At 47.7% G+C, this 19,825-nt stretch overlaps 1 protein-coding gene across 6 annotated transcripts; it reads left to right on the forward strand.

The window, feature by feature from the left end:
- The first annotated feature begins 1,283 nt into the window (after positions 1–1,283).
- On the forward strand, positions 1,284–19,152 carry PEX5 (peroxisomal biogenesis factor 5). 6 transcript variants are annotated; one of them, XM_060112690.1, is made up of 16 exons: positions 1,284–1,429; positions 2,045–2,207; positions 2,515–2,550; positions 2,820–2,952; positions 3,173–3,304; positions 8,998–9,103; positions 9,623–9,713; positions 10,119–10,229; positions 10,492–10,584; positions 10,950–11,069; positions 15,587–15,730; positions 15,926–15,996; positions 16,394–16,606; positions 16,847–17,012; positions 17,353–17,510; positions 17,703–19,152. In XM_060112690.1, exons 2-16 carry the CDS (start codon positions 2,061–2,063, stop codon positions 17,902–17,904), a joined length of 1,923 nt encoding a protein of 640 aa, XP_059968673.1. In that variant the 5' UTR covers positions 1,284–1,429; positions 2,045–2,060; the 3' UTR covers positions 17,905–19,152. The 6 variants fall into 6 exon arrangements, with proteins under 6 accessions (XP_059968673.1, XP_059968676.1, XP_059968675.1 ...); XM_060112695.1 differs by lacking the exon at positions 1,284–1,429 and adding an exon at positions 1,595–1,769; XM_060112691.1 differs by lacking the exon at positions 1,284–1,429 and adding an exon at positions 1,776–1,909.
- The last annotated feature ends 673 nt before the right edge of the window (positions 19,153–19,825 follow it).

The following is a 19,825-nucleotide window of genomic DNA, read 5'->3' on the forward strand; positions in this document are numbered from 1 at the left end:
TCCCCTGCATCGGTAGGCGGACTCTCAACCACTGTGCCACCAGGGAAGACCCCTGGGGGATCCTCTTTTTTAAAGTATGCACTTTCCAGAGGGCATCCCTTCCTCACTGGCATGGTTTAGTTTATTAGGTACTAGGTATTTGCTTTACAATGTCAGCCTGAGACCAGAAAACAGGCAAGGGCTGGGATCCATGGTGAAAAGGTAAGGAAAAAGAGAAATTTTGCACAGTCTCAGGTTTTCCCTGCTGTTCTGTTCCCCTGAGGTGTCAGAACAGCTTCTCTACCATCTCAGGGATGAGTTTACACAGCCATGCCCCTCTGGTCCCCTGGGGCCTCCAGCTGTGAAATCTGCAGGACGGCCAGGAAGCCAGCCTGGCCCAGGGTGCCACCTGCTGACTACCTGCCTCCTCTCCTGTACCCTAGGCTGGGACGGTACTTTTGTCCTTTTGGCACAGACCTGTCCTTGCCCATCTACCAGCAGCCCTGAGCACCTCCTGCCCTTCTTCATGACATCGGGACACCCTTGGACTTGGAGGCAGGTGAGATTTCAGGGTTTGTCTCCCAGTGTCCTTGAGGTTTGACACCAGAGCCAATTCTGTGGCAGATGGTGGGGCCTGAGGCTTATTTCGTGATTAAAGATCACTTCTTGCATCATATTTGTGCATTCCCTGTCTGGGGCAGGGGGAATAAGGCCACCACGGTGACCTTGACCAGCGGTGAGGGAGGAAGGAGGGGAGAGGAGTGACTCACGGTGCACCTTCCCAGTAGGTTATCGGCTTGAGGTCTCAGGATGCGTTGGACCCTACTTTAGTCACCGGAATTTGTCGTCATCCAGTGCTATTTCCCCCAATACGCAGATGTGGCAGAGGGATTGGGGGCAGGCCTCTGTCACCATGGAGACTGTGACGCTGCCCTGCTAGGGGCAGTTTGGAAGGGGGCAGGCCTAGAAGGCTGGGGAAGACCCCGGATTTGACCCCCACCACTCCCGCATTAGGGCCTTTCTCTAAAACCGAGGCCCAGAAAGGGAGGGAATCCCCTTGGGTCACAATACGCCCCCGGGAAGAGGCAGAATGATCTGAGCCCAGGATCTGCGTGCTCGGCTTTCCCCCAAAGGCCAGGAAGCCCCTCCTAGCTCCATTCTTCTTTGAGCTTTCCATCAAACAAGTCCTAGCGTCCGTGATCCTTTCGAGTGCTCGCAGAGTCGAGGCTCCAAGACTTCTCCTTTAAGACCCACGGCTCCTCCCGCCACGCTGCGTCGCAGACTTAAGGCCCCGCCCCCCCAAACAGCTTCCGCAGGGCCGCGACTGTCGCGCGGCGGTCACGGCCCCTTTAAGCCCGAGCCCCGCCCCTGGCTCCCCAACCCCTTTTCTCCCCTCCCGCTCCAGCCCGCACCAGGTACCCCCGCGGGTCGTGTGGCTTAGCGCGCGGTGGTGAGTGCCGGGCCCCGAGGGGGCGCGAGGACACCTTCCTGGTCTTCCAGCAGCCCTTGCGGTGTCCTCGCGGGTCGCGGGGGGCGGAGCTTGAGCAGCGACCCGGGTGGGGGAGACTGGGTGCTCTGAGCGCCGGATGGGTGGGCCGGGACCGGCCGAGCAGGGGGAGGGGCTTAGGTGACTTACGGAGAGGGAATGGCCCCCACCAGTGCTTGCCCGGTGACTGCGGGTGTAGGGGACTGGGCTTAACGGTCCCGCGGCGTGTCCGCTCTCCCTTGCCCGGCCGATGCTCCCGTACAGCTCAGTTGCGGAATTGTCCTCCCGCTCCTCTGGGGTTCAGGTCCGTTTGTGGGGGGCGGCTGCCGCCTGTCCCGCCGCCTGAGACCGCCGTCGTGGAGGCCGCTGGAGAGGCCCAGGCGGAGAGCGGTGGCCTTTGAGGGGGGCGGCAGGAGGGCAGCGGCCCCCCGACTCCTGGCAGAGGTGGGGGCCGCAGCAGAAGGCGCAGGGGTGGAGAGTGGCCAGCGGCCCAAAACCGCCTCTCCCAGGTCCACGCTGAGTTGTGGGTTGGGGAAGGGTTTGGCTCCGGGACCTCAGTTCCAAACCTCTGCCCATCAGAGAGCCGGCGGTCACCATGGCGATGCGGGAGCTGGTGGAGGCGGAATGCGGGGGTGCCAACCCGCTCATGAAGCTGGCCGGGCACTTCACCCAGGACAAGGCCTTTCGTCAGGAGGGGTTGAGGCCTGGCCCCTGGCCCCCAGTAGCCCCAGCCTCGGAGGCGGTGAGTGTTCTTCAGGCGGAAAGCCCGAGTTGTGACCTGGGATGGAGGGTCCAGATGCACACTTTGGGATACCTGCTGTCTCTGAAATGATAATAGTTGCCACGCAATGGGTGTTTACTATATTAAACATTGAATGTCTTTATATAGACGAAGGCAACCATTTTATAGATGAGGAAACTGAGGCTTTGAGAAGTTTTGTGACTTGCCTTTTGAATAGAAGAGCTGGAATTTTAACCCAGGGTTAACTGAGTTTTGTGGCTGTGGTCTTCACCACTGTACCATATTGTCTCCCCTTCTTTTGTCTTAGGTCTCTAAGCCTTTGGGGGTAGCCTCTGAAGATGAGGTAAATATGCCAGTCTTTTCTGTTGCATTTTTCGTTCGCCCATTGTATTTTTACTTTAAACTTGGCTCATCCATACTTCAGTCTGTGGACTTCCCTGATCAAATGAGATTTGCCTCAGCTCTCCTGCTTGTGTTTGATTTAAGTATTCTTCGAGTGTTTCCAAATCTATAGTTTCTGTGTTTCCCTTTCCTTGTGTTTGATGTTAGTATCCCTCATCCATTGGGCCCCTGTCTCTTGCTGGGTTCATTTCACCATCTCTCTTCCGACAGTTGGTGGCCGAATTCCTCCAGGACCAGAATGCACCACTTGTATCCCGTGCCCCTCAGACCTTCAAGATGGATGACCTCCTGGCAGAGATGCAGGAGATTGAACAGTCAAACTTCCGCCAGGCACCCCAGAGAGGTGGGTCCAGAGTCTGGTTCTGGGTGGGGGGGGGCGGGGGTCACCATTTTCTGTGCAGGTAGGGACAAGGGGATTCCGTATTTAGATACCGCTGGTATTGAGGAACTGAGATGCAGAAGGAGACAAAAGGAACAGAGTGTTTTCATGTGCACTCAGGGTTCCTTAGGCATGATAGAATGATGGGTATTTTCCTTAGTTCTCTCTCTGTCTCTCTCTTAAGCCCCTGGTGTGGCAGACTTGGCTTTGTCGGAGAACTGGGCCCAGGAGTTCCTTGCAGCTGGAGATGCTGTGGATGTAACTCAGGATTACAATGAGACTGACTGGTCCCAAGAGTTCATCTCTGAAGTTACAGGTGAGGCTTCTTATGGGAAGATCTACAGTGGTGCCTGTGATGCAAAGTTCTACACTGTGACCCTCATTCATTTTAGGATATAGAGTGATTTCAGCTGCTTATGACATTTCTGGACTCTTGACTCTTTCCTATAGGGCACTGAACCTGATTTCTCTTAGGTGGTAACAGGGAATTGAAACTTATATTAAACAGAGGCGTGAGTTTGAACTGGATAAGAGATTTTGAGGAGAGAGAACACGAGGAGTTAGGTTTTCTTCTTTGTTATCTGGAACTTTAGTACTGTAGTTTGGTGGAGAGGATCCGCAGGTTGGATGGATGGCAGCGTTGCCCAGGAAGAGAGAAATGTTTAACACATCCCTTGGGATTCTGGCATTAAGTCATCTTGAACAGGGTTAGAGCCTTGGAAAGTGGAATTGTGGAGTTCAAAGGCCTGAAGTGTATGGTCTTGATGATAATAATAAAAATTAATAACAAGAGCTAATGTTTACTTAACCATGTTCTAGGCTTTGTTTTAGTGCTTTAAATGCATTGTCCGTTTAATCCCCCTGAGAACCCTTGAGGTAGTTATTATTCCTAGTATATAGATAAGAAAACTGAGGCTGAGAGGTTAAATAATTTGCCCAAGGAGTCACTGCTTTGTAAGTGGTGGAGATGGGATTTGACTCTGGGTTTGAATGATTCCAGAGTCTGTGGGCTTACCCATTATGCATACTGCTAGGCCTGCAACTTAAGCTCTTCAGGGTCCCAGCCTAATTTTCCCTCTTTGAGTTGTCTGTGCTCACTGCGTCCTGGGGGACTGATTCTTCTCCCCCAAGCCTTTCTGATTACGGGCCTGGGCAAGGGCATTCTCTTCCTGTTTGCTCTTCCTGATTGCCCTCAAAGAGAGCGCTGTTAGCCTGTTTCCAGTGTAAGAAATCAAGAATCGCAAAAGAGATAAAGGGAGAAAGTTGCAAAGATTCTTTCCTCACAGGGTGCTCACATCATCACAGTTTCTGAATTTTCATGACATGATTGATGGGACCTAATTGGTACCCCCTGCCCCCAATCATTTTTATTCTCCTAAAGACAGGGCTTCCTCCACACACAAGAGAAAACCCCCCAAATCTTAACAACTAAAACTCACCTTTAATAAAAACTGTTGGTCTCTATTATCATGACTCCCTTTCCCTCCTTTAAGTTGGAGTTTAAGGAAGAACAATGGGTGTTCTTGGTTTCTATGCACTTTATATTCTCAGAGCCAGTTGAGCTTCACAGAAATACAAGGTAGGTATTCCTCCCCCATTTTATAGACAAGGAAACTGAGATTTGGAAGGGTTAATACTTTGTCTGAAATCATTCAGTAACAGAGATTATATGCAAACTCATGTCTGTCCGACTCCAGGCTCCATACTTCGAATCATTACACTATCATTGAGAATCTTCTGTGTGGAATTGCCCCAATTGGAATATCTGAGCTGTAATAAAGACCCGCCACCAGACTGAAAGTCAGCTTTTTGTACAAACCTTAGATTTAAGTGCTGTTTCTTATTGCAGAGAGACTTCTGTTATAATGTATGGGCATCAGTCATTTTTGATAATTCAGGAAAAAATCATCACTACTATAAGCATTGAGATTGATGAGATTTTTGTTAAAATTAGTTGAATACTTGGAGCCATTGAAATCTTCCTTAACCTGTAAATGAAAAACTACTTTAGAAAAACATGTTGGACCTGTCTTACCTGTTAAATTGTCTTTGGGGGATCTCTCTCTTCCTCTGTTTTGTACATATTTTTGGAACTGTGCCTGCTTCACAGAGGCAGGGATATGGAAAGCTGGAAAGGGATATTGAGCTATGTGGGATCTGCCTTCATATAAATGTCCTATTGCAGTAGTATATTGCTTTGTATGTAGTGGCCCTTCAGAATTTATTGAATGAGAGAATTGAGATCTGGGAGAAAGAGCTAACGGGGATTGATTTTCTAGTACAGTTATCCCTTGGTATCTGCAGGGGATTGGTTCCAGGACCCCTGTGGTTACCAAAATCCTGGATGCTCAAGTCCTTTATATAAAATTGCAATTTTATATATAAAATTGCTCAAGTCCTTTATATAAACTTTATATAAAATAATATAAAATTGCATAGTATTTGCATATAACCTACCCTCCCGTATGCTTTAAATCTCTAGATTATTATAATATCTAATACAATGTAAATGCTTTGTAAATAGTCGCCAGCATGGGACAAATTCAAACAAAGTTTTGCTTTTTGGAACTTTCTGGAATTCCCCTGCCCCTCTCCCTCTGAATATTTTCCATCCACAGTTGGTTGAATCTGTGGATGTGGAACCCATGGATACTAGCCTCATAACATTTATGGCTGATATTATTACAGTAGTGGTTCAGGTTACCTATTTCTTTGTGGATAAGTAGACTGCAAGTTGAGAGAAGGTTATATTCTTTAAATCTTTATTATTTTTAACTCCCCATTGTTAGGATTCCAGAATCTAGTTTAAAAGGAACCTTGAAGCTTAGTTTTTTCCTTGTTAGAATGTTGTATTTGGAAATATAGTTTCACTGGAAGTCGCAAAAAAATGTACAGAGAGGTTCTGTGTGTCTTTCCCTCTGTTTTCGCCGGTGGTGACATTTTGCATTTGTTAGTTACGTACAATATCAACAGAAAATTGCCACTGGTACAATCCACAGATCTTATTAGATTTCAGCAGTTTTACATGCCTATATTTGTATGTTTATAGTTTTATCACATATATAAATTTGCATAACCATTACTGCAATCAAGATATAAAATTATTCCATTACCACATAAAGCTCATTTTTTAGTCTGAAATATTTCTTGATGGAATTCCACTCCTCCCTCTCACCCCAGTCTTCTGCGCCAAATAATTGTCCATCTTGTGATTGCTCAGCTCTAGAGAAGAAACGCATCTTTAAGGGGTTTTGAGTTTAGACAGCCTCAGCTAAAATGGTGTGTGAGGTTCATATGACAACTATGAGAGATAAACCTGTACTTTCATAGGAAGAGGAATGGCCAGCAGTAGCAGATGATGATTGGCAGTAGCTCTCCCCTGGATGGCAGAGGAAGAGGCTATGGAATACAAGGAATAATAATCTCATTGTGATGTTTTCCACTTTTGTATGGATTTGCCTTGAGCAGACAGTAATGATAATAATAGCTAATATTTGTTACTCTGTGCTTTGCATAGGCATTATCTCATCTGGTCTTCACAAGGATCCCTGTGAGGTAGCTATTATTATATCTACTTCATAGATAAGGAATTGGAAACTTAGAGGGTTGATAACTTGTCTGGAGACTCACAGTGAATAAGTGGTGGAGTTGGGATGTGAGTGCAGGTAGCCTGACCCTAGAACCTGCATTCTTGATCACTATGTTACTTAGTGGATGTGGAAACTTCCATGGGTGAAGGTGGGAAGTTCTGAGTTTTTGCCTGTTGAGCTTGGGGTAGATGTGCCTAGATGAAATGAACACACAGTGAGAACCTAGGCCAGGTGAATACTCTGAATCAGAGGTTTGGTATCTAGGCTGTTGGTTGTCACTCTGTGAGCTCTGTGACCTAGGATAGTCCCTCCCACTCAGCAGGACTTAGTTGCTTCCATCTCACAGGTATCCTGATGAATCTGATTTTCTGTAAGAATTTCTCAAAAAATATTTTGAAGGCCAGGTAGTATTCTTTTGGTTATTTTATTTTGACTTCTTTGTTGGAGCAGTTTCCCAATGCCAGAAAATCCTGAGTCTTGTGGCCAATATGGCTAAATACCAAATTACAGCTATTTGAGGATGACTTATCTCTGGGATTCTTTTTTCTAAACTACCTCTCGTCTGTTTTAAAGTCCAGGTGCTTTGTACTTTTTCTGTTGCTGCTTGTCCTTTAGAGGAGCATTTCACAGAAATGGTGTTCTCTGCAATTTGTGGAGTACTTTTGGCCAGAATATGCTTTTGTGAAACACTCTAGTTGAGAGGGAGTGACCGGAGAGTGAGGAGGGGGGACTGGGTATTTTTCAGCAGAACGGGACGGAGTATTAATCATTTCCTTATTAGGTCTCCAGATTTGAGCTAACAGTCTAGCTGGGGCAAAGGAAAGAGAAACGTTGCTTGTAAAAGCTAGTGAGGGAAATCTTGATATAAATGTTAGGAGTTCTCGAAATTAAGAGACCAAGTCTGTGATCAAAAAAATTGTCAACGTATCTTTTATTCTATTAGTAATAAATCACTTATTATTTATGCTTAGGTGAAATCTGTGAGTCTTGATCTTTTTTTTTCTTTCTTTTTCAGATTTTGACATTATTTTCTCAGATGTTGAGATTAGTTTGTTGAAATTATTCAGGCAGAGTCTCAGTTAAATGGAATAGAAAGTTCTGTTGCATATGAATCCCGAGGAGGTAAACCTGCCTTCTTGGTGTTAAAAGCAGTAGCAGATCTTCAAATTAGGGACAGAGACAGGATGACCCTTTGTAAGGATATGGGTGCAGAGTAGAAGGAAGGAACACGCCGGCCCACCCTTCTCTCCGTGCCCTCACTCTTCAGGGCCCCTTTAAATCCTTTAACTAATCTGTGTCATTACTTTTTTGTTTTCCTGGCCCTAGAATAGTAAAGAGCGAAGTCCTGGAGGTTGAGGAAAGTTCAGCACCCTCATTTGATATGTTTATTCTGATGTTGCAGCAGTGCCCTTTTTCATGAGAGTTGCTAACGTGATTTCTGGAATTAGACTTAAAAACATAGCTCTCAAAAGCAGTCAGAAGTGACAGAATTCAGGATAATGTTTATCCCGGGGGGTTGCGGGCCTGCCGGAGCCTGTGAGGGAACTGTAGACGGTCCATGTCGTGATCCGGGTGGTGGTGGCTTGAGTGTGTTCACGGGTAGAAATTAATGAAGCAGCACACCTAAGTCTGGTACACTTTACGTACCTTCACGTTTGTATGTTACATCTCAAAAAATGAAAAAAAACCCAGTGGGAAGAGTGGACCCATGTATCTTTAGTTCTAGCCCAGCATTCTGCTTCTCAGATTCTCTTGGTAGGTATATTAGGATGAACTATGAGGTTCCTTTTTTATTTTTTTATTTTTTATTTTTATTGGAGTTGAGTTGCTTTACAATATTGTGTTAGTTTCTACTGTACAGCAAAGTGAATCAGCAGTACATATACGTATACCCCCTCTTTTTTGGATTTCCTTCCCATTTAGGTCACCACAGAGCACTGAGTAGAGTTCCCTGTGCAGTACAGTAGGTTCTCATTAGTTATCTATTTTACACATAGTGTCAATAGTGTGTATATGTGGATCCCAGTCTCCCAATTATGAGGCTCCTTTTGTTGGGAGGGTGTGAACTCTGTAGATGGAGGACAGACCAAGGTTTGGTTGAAGAATGGGAGCTCCTGTGTTCTCCCCTGGTTCCCTGCCGGGTCCCTGCAGTACCTGTGAGGAAGGCGGAGGCCCAGTGCCCGCTATTTCTTAGTGAGGGCTCTTGCACTTCAAACAAAAGGGTTTGGTCCCTACTTCTCTCCTGAGCCTCCTTATTTGGTCTCCTGTCCCCAGTTCAGTAAACTCCTGCCCTAGGCCCCTTGGGAGCAGGTTGGATGTTGAAAATTTAGTAGTATTTTCTTTTGACCGGTGGTCTCTGAGTTAATATTCTCCCTTTCCTGATCCCTCGCTGATTTCCCCACCTCTCTGCTCCTTGCAGACCCTTTGTCTGTGTCCCCGGTCCGCTGGGCTGAGGAATATCTGGAGCAGTCAGAGGAGAAGCTGTGGCTGGGAGAACCCGAGGAGACAGCTGCCACTGCTCGCTGGTGAGTCCAGCCACTTCTCTCTGGGTGGCCCCCTGTGAAAGGAGGGCTGGACAGGTTTCCTGCTCCCCTCCACCAAGCTGCTCTATCCACATTCTTAAACCAAGTTGCAGTCCCTTCATTTTCTGCTCTAAGGTTTCCACTTGTATTATTACCCCGATTCATTTATGTCTCAAATATCATCGAGTCGAGAATCCTAACTATCCTACCAAAAGTTTGTAACTTGATCTTATGCACCCTGTTCCCCTTTTAATTTGGAGCCTGCAGCTGTCTATTCCTTCTCTCTGGAAAGCCGCGTTTGGGAAAGAGAGAGGTGAAAGCATGTAGCTAGTGCTTTGCCACTCCGGCCCAAATGTCCTTCTTTAATGTAAATTGAAATTAGTAGGTCCTCAACCAGAGAGAGCAGGACTGTCACCCTCTCTGTTCCCCGATGAGAACTGTAATTGCCATGGGCTGGGAGTGGGGAAGGATGTGGCAGACTAAAAACTGTGTGTAAAATGAGCGAATCCTCACCTGTCCCAGGTATGATGAGTACCAGCCTGAGGAGGACCTGCAGCACGCGGCCAGCGACTTTGTGGCCAAGGTGGATGACCCAAAGTTGGCTAACTCTGAGGTGAGCCACGTCCCGCTGCTGCTTTGCCCAGCAGAGCTGGTCTGAGAAGTCAGGAGTCCTGCTTCTCTTACCCCACTTTAGTTTAAGGCGAAAGAGATGAGCTCCGAGGTCCACTCCTTCCTGTCTGGACAGAGAGCAGAGACTTCCAACCCTGCCTCCTCTTCCAGTATCCTTGCCCTCCTTTCCTTGCCTACTGACCCTTTGTCTCTTCTGTGCCTTCTCAGATCTCTCGAGCCAGAAATCCCTTTCTTTTTGCTCTCTGCTTTTTCCAGGGTCTTTAGCCTATCTTGTCTGTAGCTAGAGGTGGTCAGGGGGAGGGGTAAGTGCAGGCTTCTCTGGGCGTGGTTGAGAGGGCACACCCGGAAGTCCTCTCCCAAGTGGCCTGTGTGTGTCTCTGTGCCCCAGTTCCTGAAATTCGTGCGGCAGATTGGCGAGGGGCAGGTGTCCCTGGAGTCCGGCGCAGGGTCGGGCCGAGCTCAGGCAGAGCAGTGGGCAGCAGAGTTTATTCAGCAGCAGGTAGGACACTGTCACCGCCCAGTCCTACCTCAGAGCCGGCTGGTGCCCCCGGCCGTGGGTTCAGTGTTCAGTGGTCCCAGATGGGGAAGGGATCTTATTGCCAGCTTGTTTGGTAGCATCCAGGTCCTGAGTGGGTGGGAAAGAGATTCTGAGAATGTTCTTCTCAGAAGTGCCCAGGTTGGTGGTGTCTAATGGGTATTTAGTTGATATTTAGTGGGTAGAAAGTTGGTGGTGGTGGTATGACCGTCCTTCTTTGTCACAGGGTACCTCAGAGGCCTGGGTTGACCAGTTCACAAGACCGGTAAACACACCTGCTTTTGATATGGAGTTTGAACGAGCCAAGTCAGCTATAGAGGTGAGAGCAGCTAGTACAGGTGTAACCAGTCCAAGAGAAAACACTTCTTCGGAGAGAGTGGGTGTCTTAACATCAGAGATGGGTGAACATTGTATTTCATAGCGTTCTTGGATGCTCTTTGTCAGAATTGCTTGGGATGGGGTGGTTGCCTATCAGAAGTGCAAATTCCTGGGCATCACAGACTACTGAGTCAGAATCTGGGGGTAGGATGTAGGAACCTGCATGAAGAAAAGCTCTTCAGGTGATCTGAAACACATTGAAATTAAACAACTGCTGCCATAGGGACTCCATCTTAGTGGAACTAAGGGTGGGGCGGGGTGCTCATGATGAATCTTCTGTTTCTGTCTGCCTTGCCTTCCTTACAGTCTGAGGTCGATTTCTGGGACAAGTTGCAGGCGGAGTTGGAGGAGATGGCCAAACGGGATGCCGAGGCCCACCCCTGGCTTTCTGACTATGACGACCTCACGTCTGCTTCCTACGATAAGGTAAGAACTAGTTTTTCAGACTGCAGGATTTCCTTGTTTTATTGTCTCTCCTTTAATCCTGCATCTGAAGGGTACCCACTTTTTTTTTTTTTGCGGTATGCGGGCCTCTCACTGTTGTGGCCTCCCCCGTTGCGGAGCACAGGCTCCGGACGCGCAGGCTCCGGACGCACAGGCTCAGCGGCCATGGCTCACGGGCCCAGCCGCTCCGCGGCATATGGGATCCTCCCAGACCGGGGCACGAACCCGTATCCCCTGCATCGGCAGGCGGACTCTCAACCACTTGCGCCACCAGGGAGGCCCAAGGGTACCCACTTTTAAGTAATTATTTTCTTGAGCCCCTTTCCGTGAAAGGCAGCCTGAATTATTCCCTTGCCCCTGCTCTCCTCCAGTTATTGAGAGTACGCTTTATTCTTGGGACATAAAAGTTAATGATAATAGACCACCCTTGTCAAATAACAACAATAAGCGACAGAATACCTAGAGTAGAGGTTTGCACACGATGCAATAGGAGCGCAGAGGAAGGAGCCCTGCTTTGGAGGTTGGTTGAAAACATTTTAAGAAGATTGACAGCTCCTTTGGTAGAGAGTGGTGGGTGTTAGGCTATCTCTCTGCCCTCCACCTTAGTATCTATTTACTCTTTTAACTCACAAGTTTATTTTAAATTCTGATCTCTTCCTGTAGGTACTAACCACTTGCCCCCAATTTAGGGTATTTTCAAAGAATTATATTAAATAATTCAAATGCTAGGAAGATTTCCCAGAAGTTGGTGGTGAAGAATGATTGAATTTTGCATGTAGTATATACTGTTGCCTTAGAAGCATATGTTATATCGGGGTATCACTGTGAAAAAAATCTGCTTGTGGGTTGTGGGGCATTCGGACATGCGGGTGATAATTGAGCTGTGAGTTGAAGCGTGATTGGGGAGGGAGAGAATTGCTTGGTTTTGAAAAAGGCAAAACAGGAACTGGGGAGGTGATCAGTGGTGTATTTTTCTCAGCTCAGACCTGGTTGGGGCTAGAACTAGAGGGCCAGGATTCTGGAGGTAGATCTTGCGAAGATAGAGAAGAACAGAGTTCAAGGTAACTTAGAAAAGGCTAGTATTTAAAAGCCAATGAAAATCTTAGTACTAGGAAAAAGATGATTTTGTTTATTATCCCAGCCTGACTTTCTGAGAGTTGTTCTGTGATATAATAGAAAAGGGAGCTTACCTTTCGGGACCCCGTCCTCTGGTTTTTCCATAGTAAGAGTTTCTTCTGTAGACTTGTGGTGAGGAAGAACTGAAGGAAATACCTGGAGATAATACTTTTTTTTTTTTTTTTTTTTTTTTTGCTGTACGCGGGCCTCTCACTGCTGTGGCCTCTCCCGTTGCGGAGCACAGGCTCCGGACACACAGGCTCCGCGGCCATGGCTCGCGGGCCCAGCCGCTCCGCGGCATGTGGGATCTTCCGGGATAGGGGCACGAACCCGTGTCCCCTGCATCGGCAGGCGGACTCCCAACCACTGCGCCACCAGGGAAGCCCCTACTTTTATTAATTTGTAATAGACACTTGATAAGTTGCACAGGCCCTGTCGACTTATAAATGGCAAGGTATAAAGTTTAGACAGAAATTTCCTGGGACTTCCCTGGTGGCACAGTGGTTAAGACTGTGCCTGCCAATGCAGGGGACATGGGTTCGATCCCTGGTCCGGGAAGATCCCACATGCCACGGAGCAACTATGCCCGTGCACCACAACTACTGAGCCTGCACTCTAGAGCCTGTGAGCCATAACTACTGACCTGTGTGCCACAACTACTGAAGCCTGCATGCTCTAGAGCCCACGTGCCACAACTACTGAAGCCCATGCACCTGGAGCCCGTGCTCCGCGAAAAGAGAAGCCACCGCAATGAGAAGCCCGTGCAGTGCAATGAAGAGTAGCCCCGCTCACTACAAATAGAGAAAGCCCGTGCACAGCAATGAAGATGCAACACAGCCAAAAAATAAATAAAAATAAAATAAATTAAAAAAAAATTCCCTGGTTTTGATAAATATAGACATAGCCCTAATATCATATGAGCAGCACCTCCTCTTAGCATTTTTTACTTCTGTATTTATGACATGATAGTTGGAATAAATTCTTTAATTCAAAACTTAAAAACATAATTATGTTTTTAGATCTTTGAACCCTATTTTGATATCATTGATACCTTGGGATATTGCAAAATTAGGATTAGAAACATTTGCATTAATGTTCCAGATTTTGTCTGCCTTTTGTTAAACTGTTAATAAATTATATGTCAATAGTACTTGTTTTTTTTTTTTTTTTTTTTAAATGTTGATCTGACTCTATCAGGTAAATTCATGGGTATTTTTTATTCATGATCCTTAAATTTTCAAGGCTACACCTACAGCTGGAGCAGATATGATACTGTATACTGTTAGCGTGAAGGAGAAATTTCTGTGATGGGACACACTCTACTTAGTAGTGATCCTATTTTTGCAGTTTGATCCTATGAAATTTTGAGCAGACCAGACGATGGATCAGACCTAATGAATGGCTTGGATTAGACTTTTTAAGATGCAACAGTGATCCCAAGCTTATCCTGCATCCTGTGGGTTGTTAAAGGTTCCTCCAGAGGACTCTTTTTTTTTTCTTTTTTTTTCCATCTATACAAATATTCTACTTTTGAAAAATTCCTCTCTGATCAGCAATTGATAAAATCTCAAGGAGGATAGATAACACAGACAAGAGCATACTTAGAGAACCCTGCGGTTGCAACATGATGGAATTGATTTGTTGCATTGTCTCCTGAGGATAATACCTATTCACGCACAGTATTTTAAGCTTTTCGGTAAGGCTGTGGCAGATATTCTCATTGGATGCTCTCAGTAGCTCTGAGAGGCAGGAATTACTTTCATTAGGAAATTGTGTTATAGGTGACAATGATCTGTTTCCTACGGGGTGGCTTAAAACATGGATTGAGGATGGGCAGTAGTCGAGGGTGAATGCAGAAGGCTTCATCTTGTGGAACTCTAATAGTCTAGGTGGGGCTGGCAAACTGTGGCCCATGGGAAATCTATCCTTCCACCTTTTTTTTTTTTTAATGGCCTGTGAGCTGAGAATGGTTTTAACATTTTTAAATGGTTTTAAAAAAATGAAAAGTAACAGTTTGTGAAATGTGAAAATTATATATTGATAAAACTCAAACTTCAGTGTCCATAAATAGAGTTTTATTGGAACACAGCCGTGCTTGTTTACATATCATCTGTGGCTCCTTTCTCACTGCTCTGGTGGAGATGAGTAGTTGTGACAAAATATTTATCCTCTGCCCCTTGCTGATCCTTGTTCTAGGGTCCTTTTCTGTCTTCTGAGTTTTCCTGTTGCACGGAGGTGCCCCAGGAACATTACCTATTCTCAACGTGAATATACTTTTTATACATGTATCCCAAATCCATCTCCTGTATGTCTCGCTTCTTAAGTCTCCATTGTAGTTATTTAATTTTTATTTGTTACAAATAATTTGCAGATTACTTATAATGGTTTAGAACTTTGCTGCCAAATTTAAGCGTTTCTGGTCCTTGAGCAGTTTCACAATGATAGTGGAGAAGGGCCTCACTCATGTCTTTATTTCGTACAGTTTCATTCTGATTTGTCCTTAACTACATTTAGAAAGGGCCCTGCCCTGTATTTAGCATCTTGTTTTCATTCTGGGGTATTGTTTTGTGATGGTAACCACTACTCTCCAAAAAGGAGCATTTTATTCCCTTGTCCCAAGTCACACGCTTACTAGGGACCCATTTTATCTTAACACCTCTCTGCCTACGTGGAAGACCTGGGGACAGAACTCTGCACAGAGCATCGTAACTTCCCTCAAACGAGAAAGCCTCAGCTAGAAGAGGACCGGTCTTTCTGAAGCGTTTTCTGCCCTCGGGATTTTGGAATCTAGCTTTCATTTACTATCAGATACAGATTAATATTAATAACTTTTAAGAATGAAATTGGGGAATATATTAAAATTTTCAAAGTGCTTGAACACGTGCTGTCCAGTCAGTGTGCACAGGACTCCGTGAGCTGGGTAAGAGTTGCATTTGAATAGCAGGGCCTCTGACTCCAAATTGCATCTCCTTTATAGATTATCACACTATTTCAGGATAACAAGAAATGCCCGTTGAATAGCTAAAGAGAACTTATCTCATTACTGTAAGCAGATCCTGTTAAGAAATGTGCTCTGTCCAGTAATGAGAGATCAAGGATGTGGAAACACCAGCTGGTAAAAACTTCCTAAAATGAGCTTAATCCCAGCGTGGATCAGAATTTGCCTGGCTTTCCAGCTGCTGTGGGCATGACACGGAACTTCTTTGCTGTGGTCGTAGGTGATCTTCTTTATGCCATGGAGAATTTGCCAGCATTTATCCGGATACCTTTCTGGAGGCCTGCAGTTTCTTTTCCACCTCAGTCTTGGTTGTCAGCTCCCATTCCTGCTGCTCTGTGATGGTTCCCTCCGAGATGGGGTCTTACTTGGCTTCCCTTCCTTGTAGGGGTACCACTTTGAGGAGGAGAACCCCCTGCGTGACCACCCCCAGCCTTTTGAGGAAGGGCTGCGGCGACTCGAGGAGGGGGACCTGCCGAACGCCGTCCTGCTCTTCGAGGCGGCTGTGCAGCAAGACCCCAAGCACATGGAAGTGAGCAGCTTGTTCTTATGACTTCAGATGAGAGACGCTCCCTCCAGTTTTGAGGGAGGGCCCTGAGGGTTGTGCCGATGGATTAGGGCCTGGGCGACAGCCTGGGGTTGGGTTCTGAGAGTGAGATGGTGGGTGGGGCGAGCAGTGGTGGGAAGGTGGATACCGGGGTGATGAAATCTGGCAACTTCTCTCTAGGCTTGGCAGTACCTGGGGACCACCCAGGCAGAGAATGAGCAAGAACTCTCAGCCATCAGCGCGCTGCGGAAGTGAGTACACTGAAAGGGTAGGGGGGGCAAGGTGGTCCCAGGGCTCTACAAATAACCTTTAGAATGACAGATCCTACTCTTCTTTCTGGCTACTAACACGAGTGTTTTCTCACGATGAAACTCTAAGGTTTGGGGTGAGTCTGCAGATAACTGGCTCCATTCATTCCTCAGCTTTTGGTTTTATTTGTGGGACCCTGGCTGGTTCCTTGGCTGCTGAAATGTTCCCTTTCTCAGGAATGTAACTTTATTAATAACCCACCCGTAGAGGATTCCTCTACACCTCAACTGAGGGCGTTGGCAGGTAACTCTGCGTTCTGAAGCTTGGCTCGGCTCCCAGGCTGCTGATAGGTGCAGTGTCAGCTGCAGAGACCAGCTCTGTCCGTCTCTGTCCAAACAGGTGCCTAGAGCTAAAGCCAGACAACCGGACGGCACTGATGGCGCTGGCTGTAAGCTTCACCAACGAGTCCCTGCAGCGGCAGGCCTGTGAGACCCTGCGAGACTGGCTGCGCTACACACCGGCCTATGCCCACCTGGTGGCAGCCAGGGAAGAAGGGGCCAGCAGGGCGGGCCTGGGCCCCAGCAAGCGCATCCTGGGCTCCCTGTTGTCCGAGTGAGTGTGGGGACCTCCTGGGATGACGAGTGGCAGCCCGAGTAGAAGGAGGACCTGGCTTGTGGAATTTTGGATAGATGGAGGCTCAGGGTCTAAGAGTGGGATGGAAGACTCAGGACTGGAAGGATAGATGGGTGCATCTCGGGGGTATGATGGGTTAGTGAGAGGGTTATTTGGGGGGGGGTAGGAATATAGACGTATCCACCCACCTGCTTTTCTGCATTTTGTTTTCTTGTCCAGCTCCCTGTTTCTCGAAGTGAAAGAGCTCTTCCTGGCAGCTGTGCGCCTGGACCCTACATCCATTGACCCTGATGTGCAGTGTGGCTTGGGAGTCCTCTTCAACCTGAGTGGGGAGTACGACAAGGCAGTGGACTGTTTCACAGCCGCCCTCAGCGTTCGTCCCAATGTGAGCCTCAGGGGAGGAAGGGAGATAGGACAGGACTCTGTACCTTATGGAGGAATCGTTTGTTGGGACCTTTGGAGTCATGGGATATTTCATTCCATTGTTCCATGTACTGGTTGCCTTGGGAGAATTGGGAAAGGAAGAGCGGGAGTCTAGGGTCATCTGGACTTAGGGGAGTCTGCGGGGGGTGAGTGGTTACGTCGTGGCCACACAGTGACCTATGGAGACAGGAATGGAATCGTAACATACATTAGAGAAACAGAGTGGGGAGCCAGGGGGAGATCGGGCAGAGTTTGATCTGAACCTGGCTCATGTTTCTAACCCTTGTCCATACCTGTCTTAGGACTATTTGCTGTGGAATAAGCTAGGGGCCACCCTGGCCAATGGAAACCAGAGTGAAGAAGCAGTAGCTGCATACCGTCGGGCCCTCGAGCTCCAGCCTGGCTATATACGGTCCCGCTACAACCTGGGCATCAGCTGCATCAACCTTGGGGCCCACCGGTGAGAGTATCTACTGAGGAATGAATGAATGAATGAATGAATGAACTCCTTCTCCCTGCCTTTGGCCCTGGCTCCTCATTCTCTGATCCTCTTATTTGACTACGAGCTCCAGCTTGCTTTCTCCGCATGCCAGCTGACCTACCTCCTTCCACTGGCGTTCTGCTCACCAGCTCTCATTCTTCTCCCTTGCAGTGAGGCTGTGGAACACTTTTTGGAGGCCCTGAACATGCAGAGGAAAAGCCGGGGCCCTCGGGGCGAAGGGGGTGCCATGTCGGAGAACATCTGGAGCACCCTGCGCTTAGCCTTGTCCATGTTAGGCCAGAGCAACGCCTACGGGGCGGCTGACGCCCGGGATCTGTCCACCCTCCTAGCGATGTTCGGCCTGCCCCAGTGACAGTGGGATGGGCTGCCCTGCGAGTGTTTGCCCGGAGCGGTGCCTGCTCTGGATGTGATCCCCTCTCCCCAAATGGGCCTGCCAAGGGGGTGGGCTGATGGCCACAAGCGGTACTGCCTCTCAGGAGCTGCCTCGGTGTAGGGGTGGGTAGTCTGGGTTCTAGTTCCTGCATAATTGTAGGAAAATGAGCTGTGTTGTCGGAGTCCCTTGACAATTCAAGGGCGGTCCGTGCAGCTCCAGATCTCTCTGCTCATCACGCCCTTTCTTGGTGCTGCTTTTTGGGAAGGACCCAAAGATACAGGTTGTCATCTGCAGCCATGTCTGATTGGGTCTACCACATCTGTAGCGTCTGTCCTACCCCCCACCTTTCTCCTTTTACCGGGACTTGATAATAGTACAGCCTCCTCGCGCAGTGGTGTGTGACAGGTTCTATCAAGCACCTCTGTGATGACTGTATCTAGGGTGGGACATGTCAGGAGTTGGCCTGTGTGATTTAAATGTTGGTTTGGCTCCGCAGAGCTGGGTTGTTGGGGTGCTCGTAGTTCTGTTGTTCTTGGACCTCCCCTGGCTGTAGCTCAGAGTCCCTGGATAACGCTGCACGCAGTAAAGGGCATCATTACCATAGGGGTCCTCAGGGGCTGCCGGGGTTACGTCGCTACAGAGTGTTTGGGTGTGGGGAGAGGAAGCCTCATTGTGGAATGAGCCTCGAAGGGACCACATGGGCTCAGGTCAGGGGCTCTGGCTTGGGGGCCTGTGGAGGGAGGACAGCAGGTGGGACGAGGAATGTCCTGAGTGCAGCCATCCCCCTCCTCTTAGAAAGACCTGCGAGTAGGAATTGAGTTAGCTCTTCTGGAAAGTTGGTTCAGAAATTGCAGTCTTGCCAAGTTCCTGACAAAGAGAGGGTTCAGTGTTACCTTGAGCCTTTGCTGTCCTTGAAATGTTTGTAGCAGGGAGGGTCGAAAAACCCCCTTCCCCCATATCACCTCCACAAGGTGAAGGCTGAGGGAAAGTGAGTGAGCAGCTTGGGATCTGCTGGGGAGATACACCAAGCCCAGAAATGACTGAAGTGGCCGTGAAGCCTCTTGCCTTGTCTTCAGTAGCTAATGGTCAGAGAGATTTTTTTTTTTAAGACTGCCGTGGTCCCAAGTTTCCATCCTAAAGTTTATTTTTCTTTGTATGAATATGTGTAAATGATTTAAAAAATAAAACTGTAAAATATTTGTATGAGGAATAAATGGAACAGACATGGCTTTGAGTCCTGCTTCTGGACGTGCAGTTGGGATGGTGGGAGAGGAGTTGCTGTTTGGAGGTTGGTGTTCAACAGTTTTTCTCGATTTATCTTTCAAATTCTCATTGGTACATCGATTACCCATCTGTCTACCAAGTAATTACTCAGCGCCTACTGTATGTGAGGCACATGAATAAGGTGGTCAAGGTCCCTGTGTTCATGGGACTGATGGTGTAGCAGGAGACGGATGTTGGACAATCATGCAGTTTTTACATCTGTGTTACTTCTATACAGGAAGATATGGGGTGTGATGTGATTGTTTGCTATTTTTTATTACGAATTATTACATGGGAGGACTTTTGTAGTTTCTTCAATGCTTAGGGCATTGAGATGCCAGCATTTCAATGCTGGCTCTACCTGGTTTTATCAGGAGCTCTCAAGAGACATATCAAGATGGGTCTCTACCCTGGGGAAAATTTTAAAAATATGAATATTTACAGGGGCTTCCCTGGTGGTGCAGTGGTTGAGAGTCCGCCTGCCGATGCAGGGGACACGGGTTCGTGCCCCGGTCTGGGAGGATCCCGCATGCCGCGGAGCGGCTGGGCCCGTGAGCCATGGCTGCTGAGCCTGCGTGTCCGGAGCCTGTGCTCCGCAGGGGGAGAGGCCACAACAGTGAGAGGCCTGCGTACCGCA

Source organism: Mesoplodon densirostris, chromosome 11, assembly GCF_025265405.1.
Source record: "Mesoplodon densirostris isolate mMesDen1 chromosome 11, mMesDen1 primary haplotype, whole genome shotgun sequence".
Taxonomy (NCBI): Eukaryota; Metazoa; Chordata; class Mammalia; order Artiodactyla; family Ziphiidae; genus Mesoplodon; species Mesoplodon densirostris.

Bases quoted from the DNA above. Each gene is read 5' to 3' on its own strand.
- PEX5 (XM_060112690.1), top strand. From the start codon at position 2,061: ATGGCGATGCGGGAGCTGGTGGAGGCGGAATGCGGGGGTGCCAACCCG. The intron at 10,230-10,491 runs GTAGGACACTGT...TCTTTGTCACAG, and splicing joins CAGAGTTTATTCAGCAGCAG to GGTACCTCAGAGGCCTGGGT. The intron at 10,585-10,949 runs GTGAGAGCAGCT...CCTTCCTTACAG, and splicing joins GAGCCAAGTCAGCTATAGAG to TCTGAGGTCGATTTCTGGGA.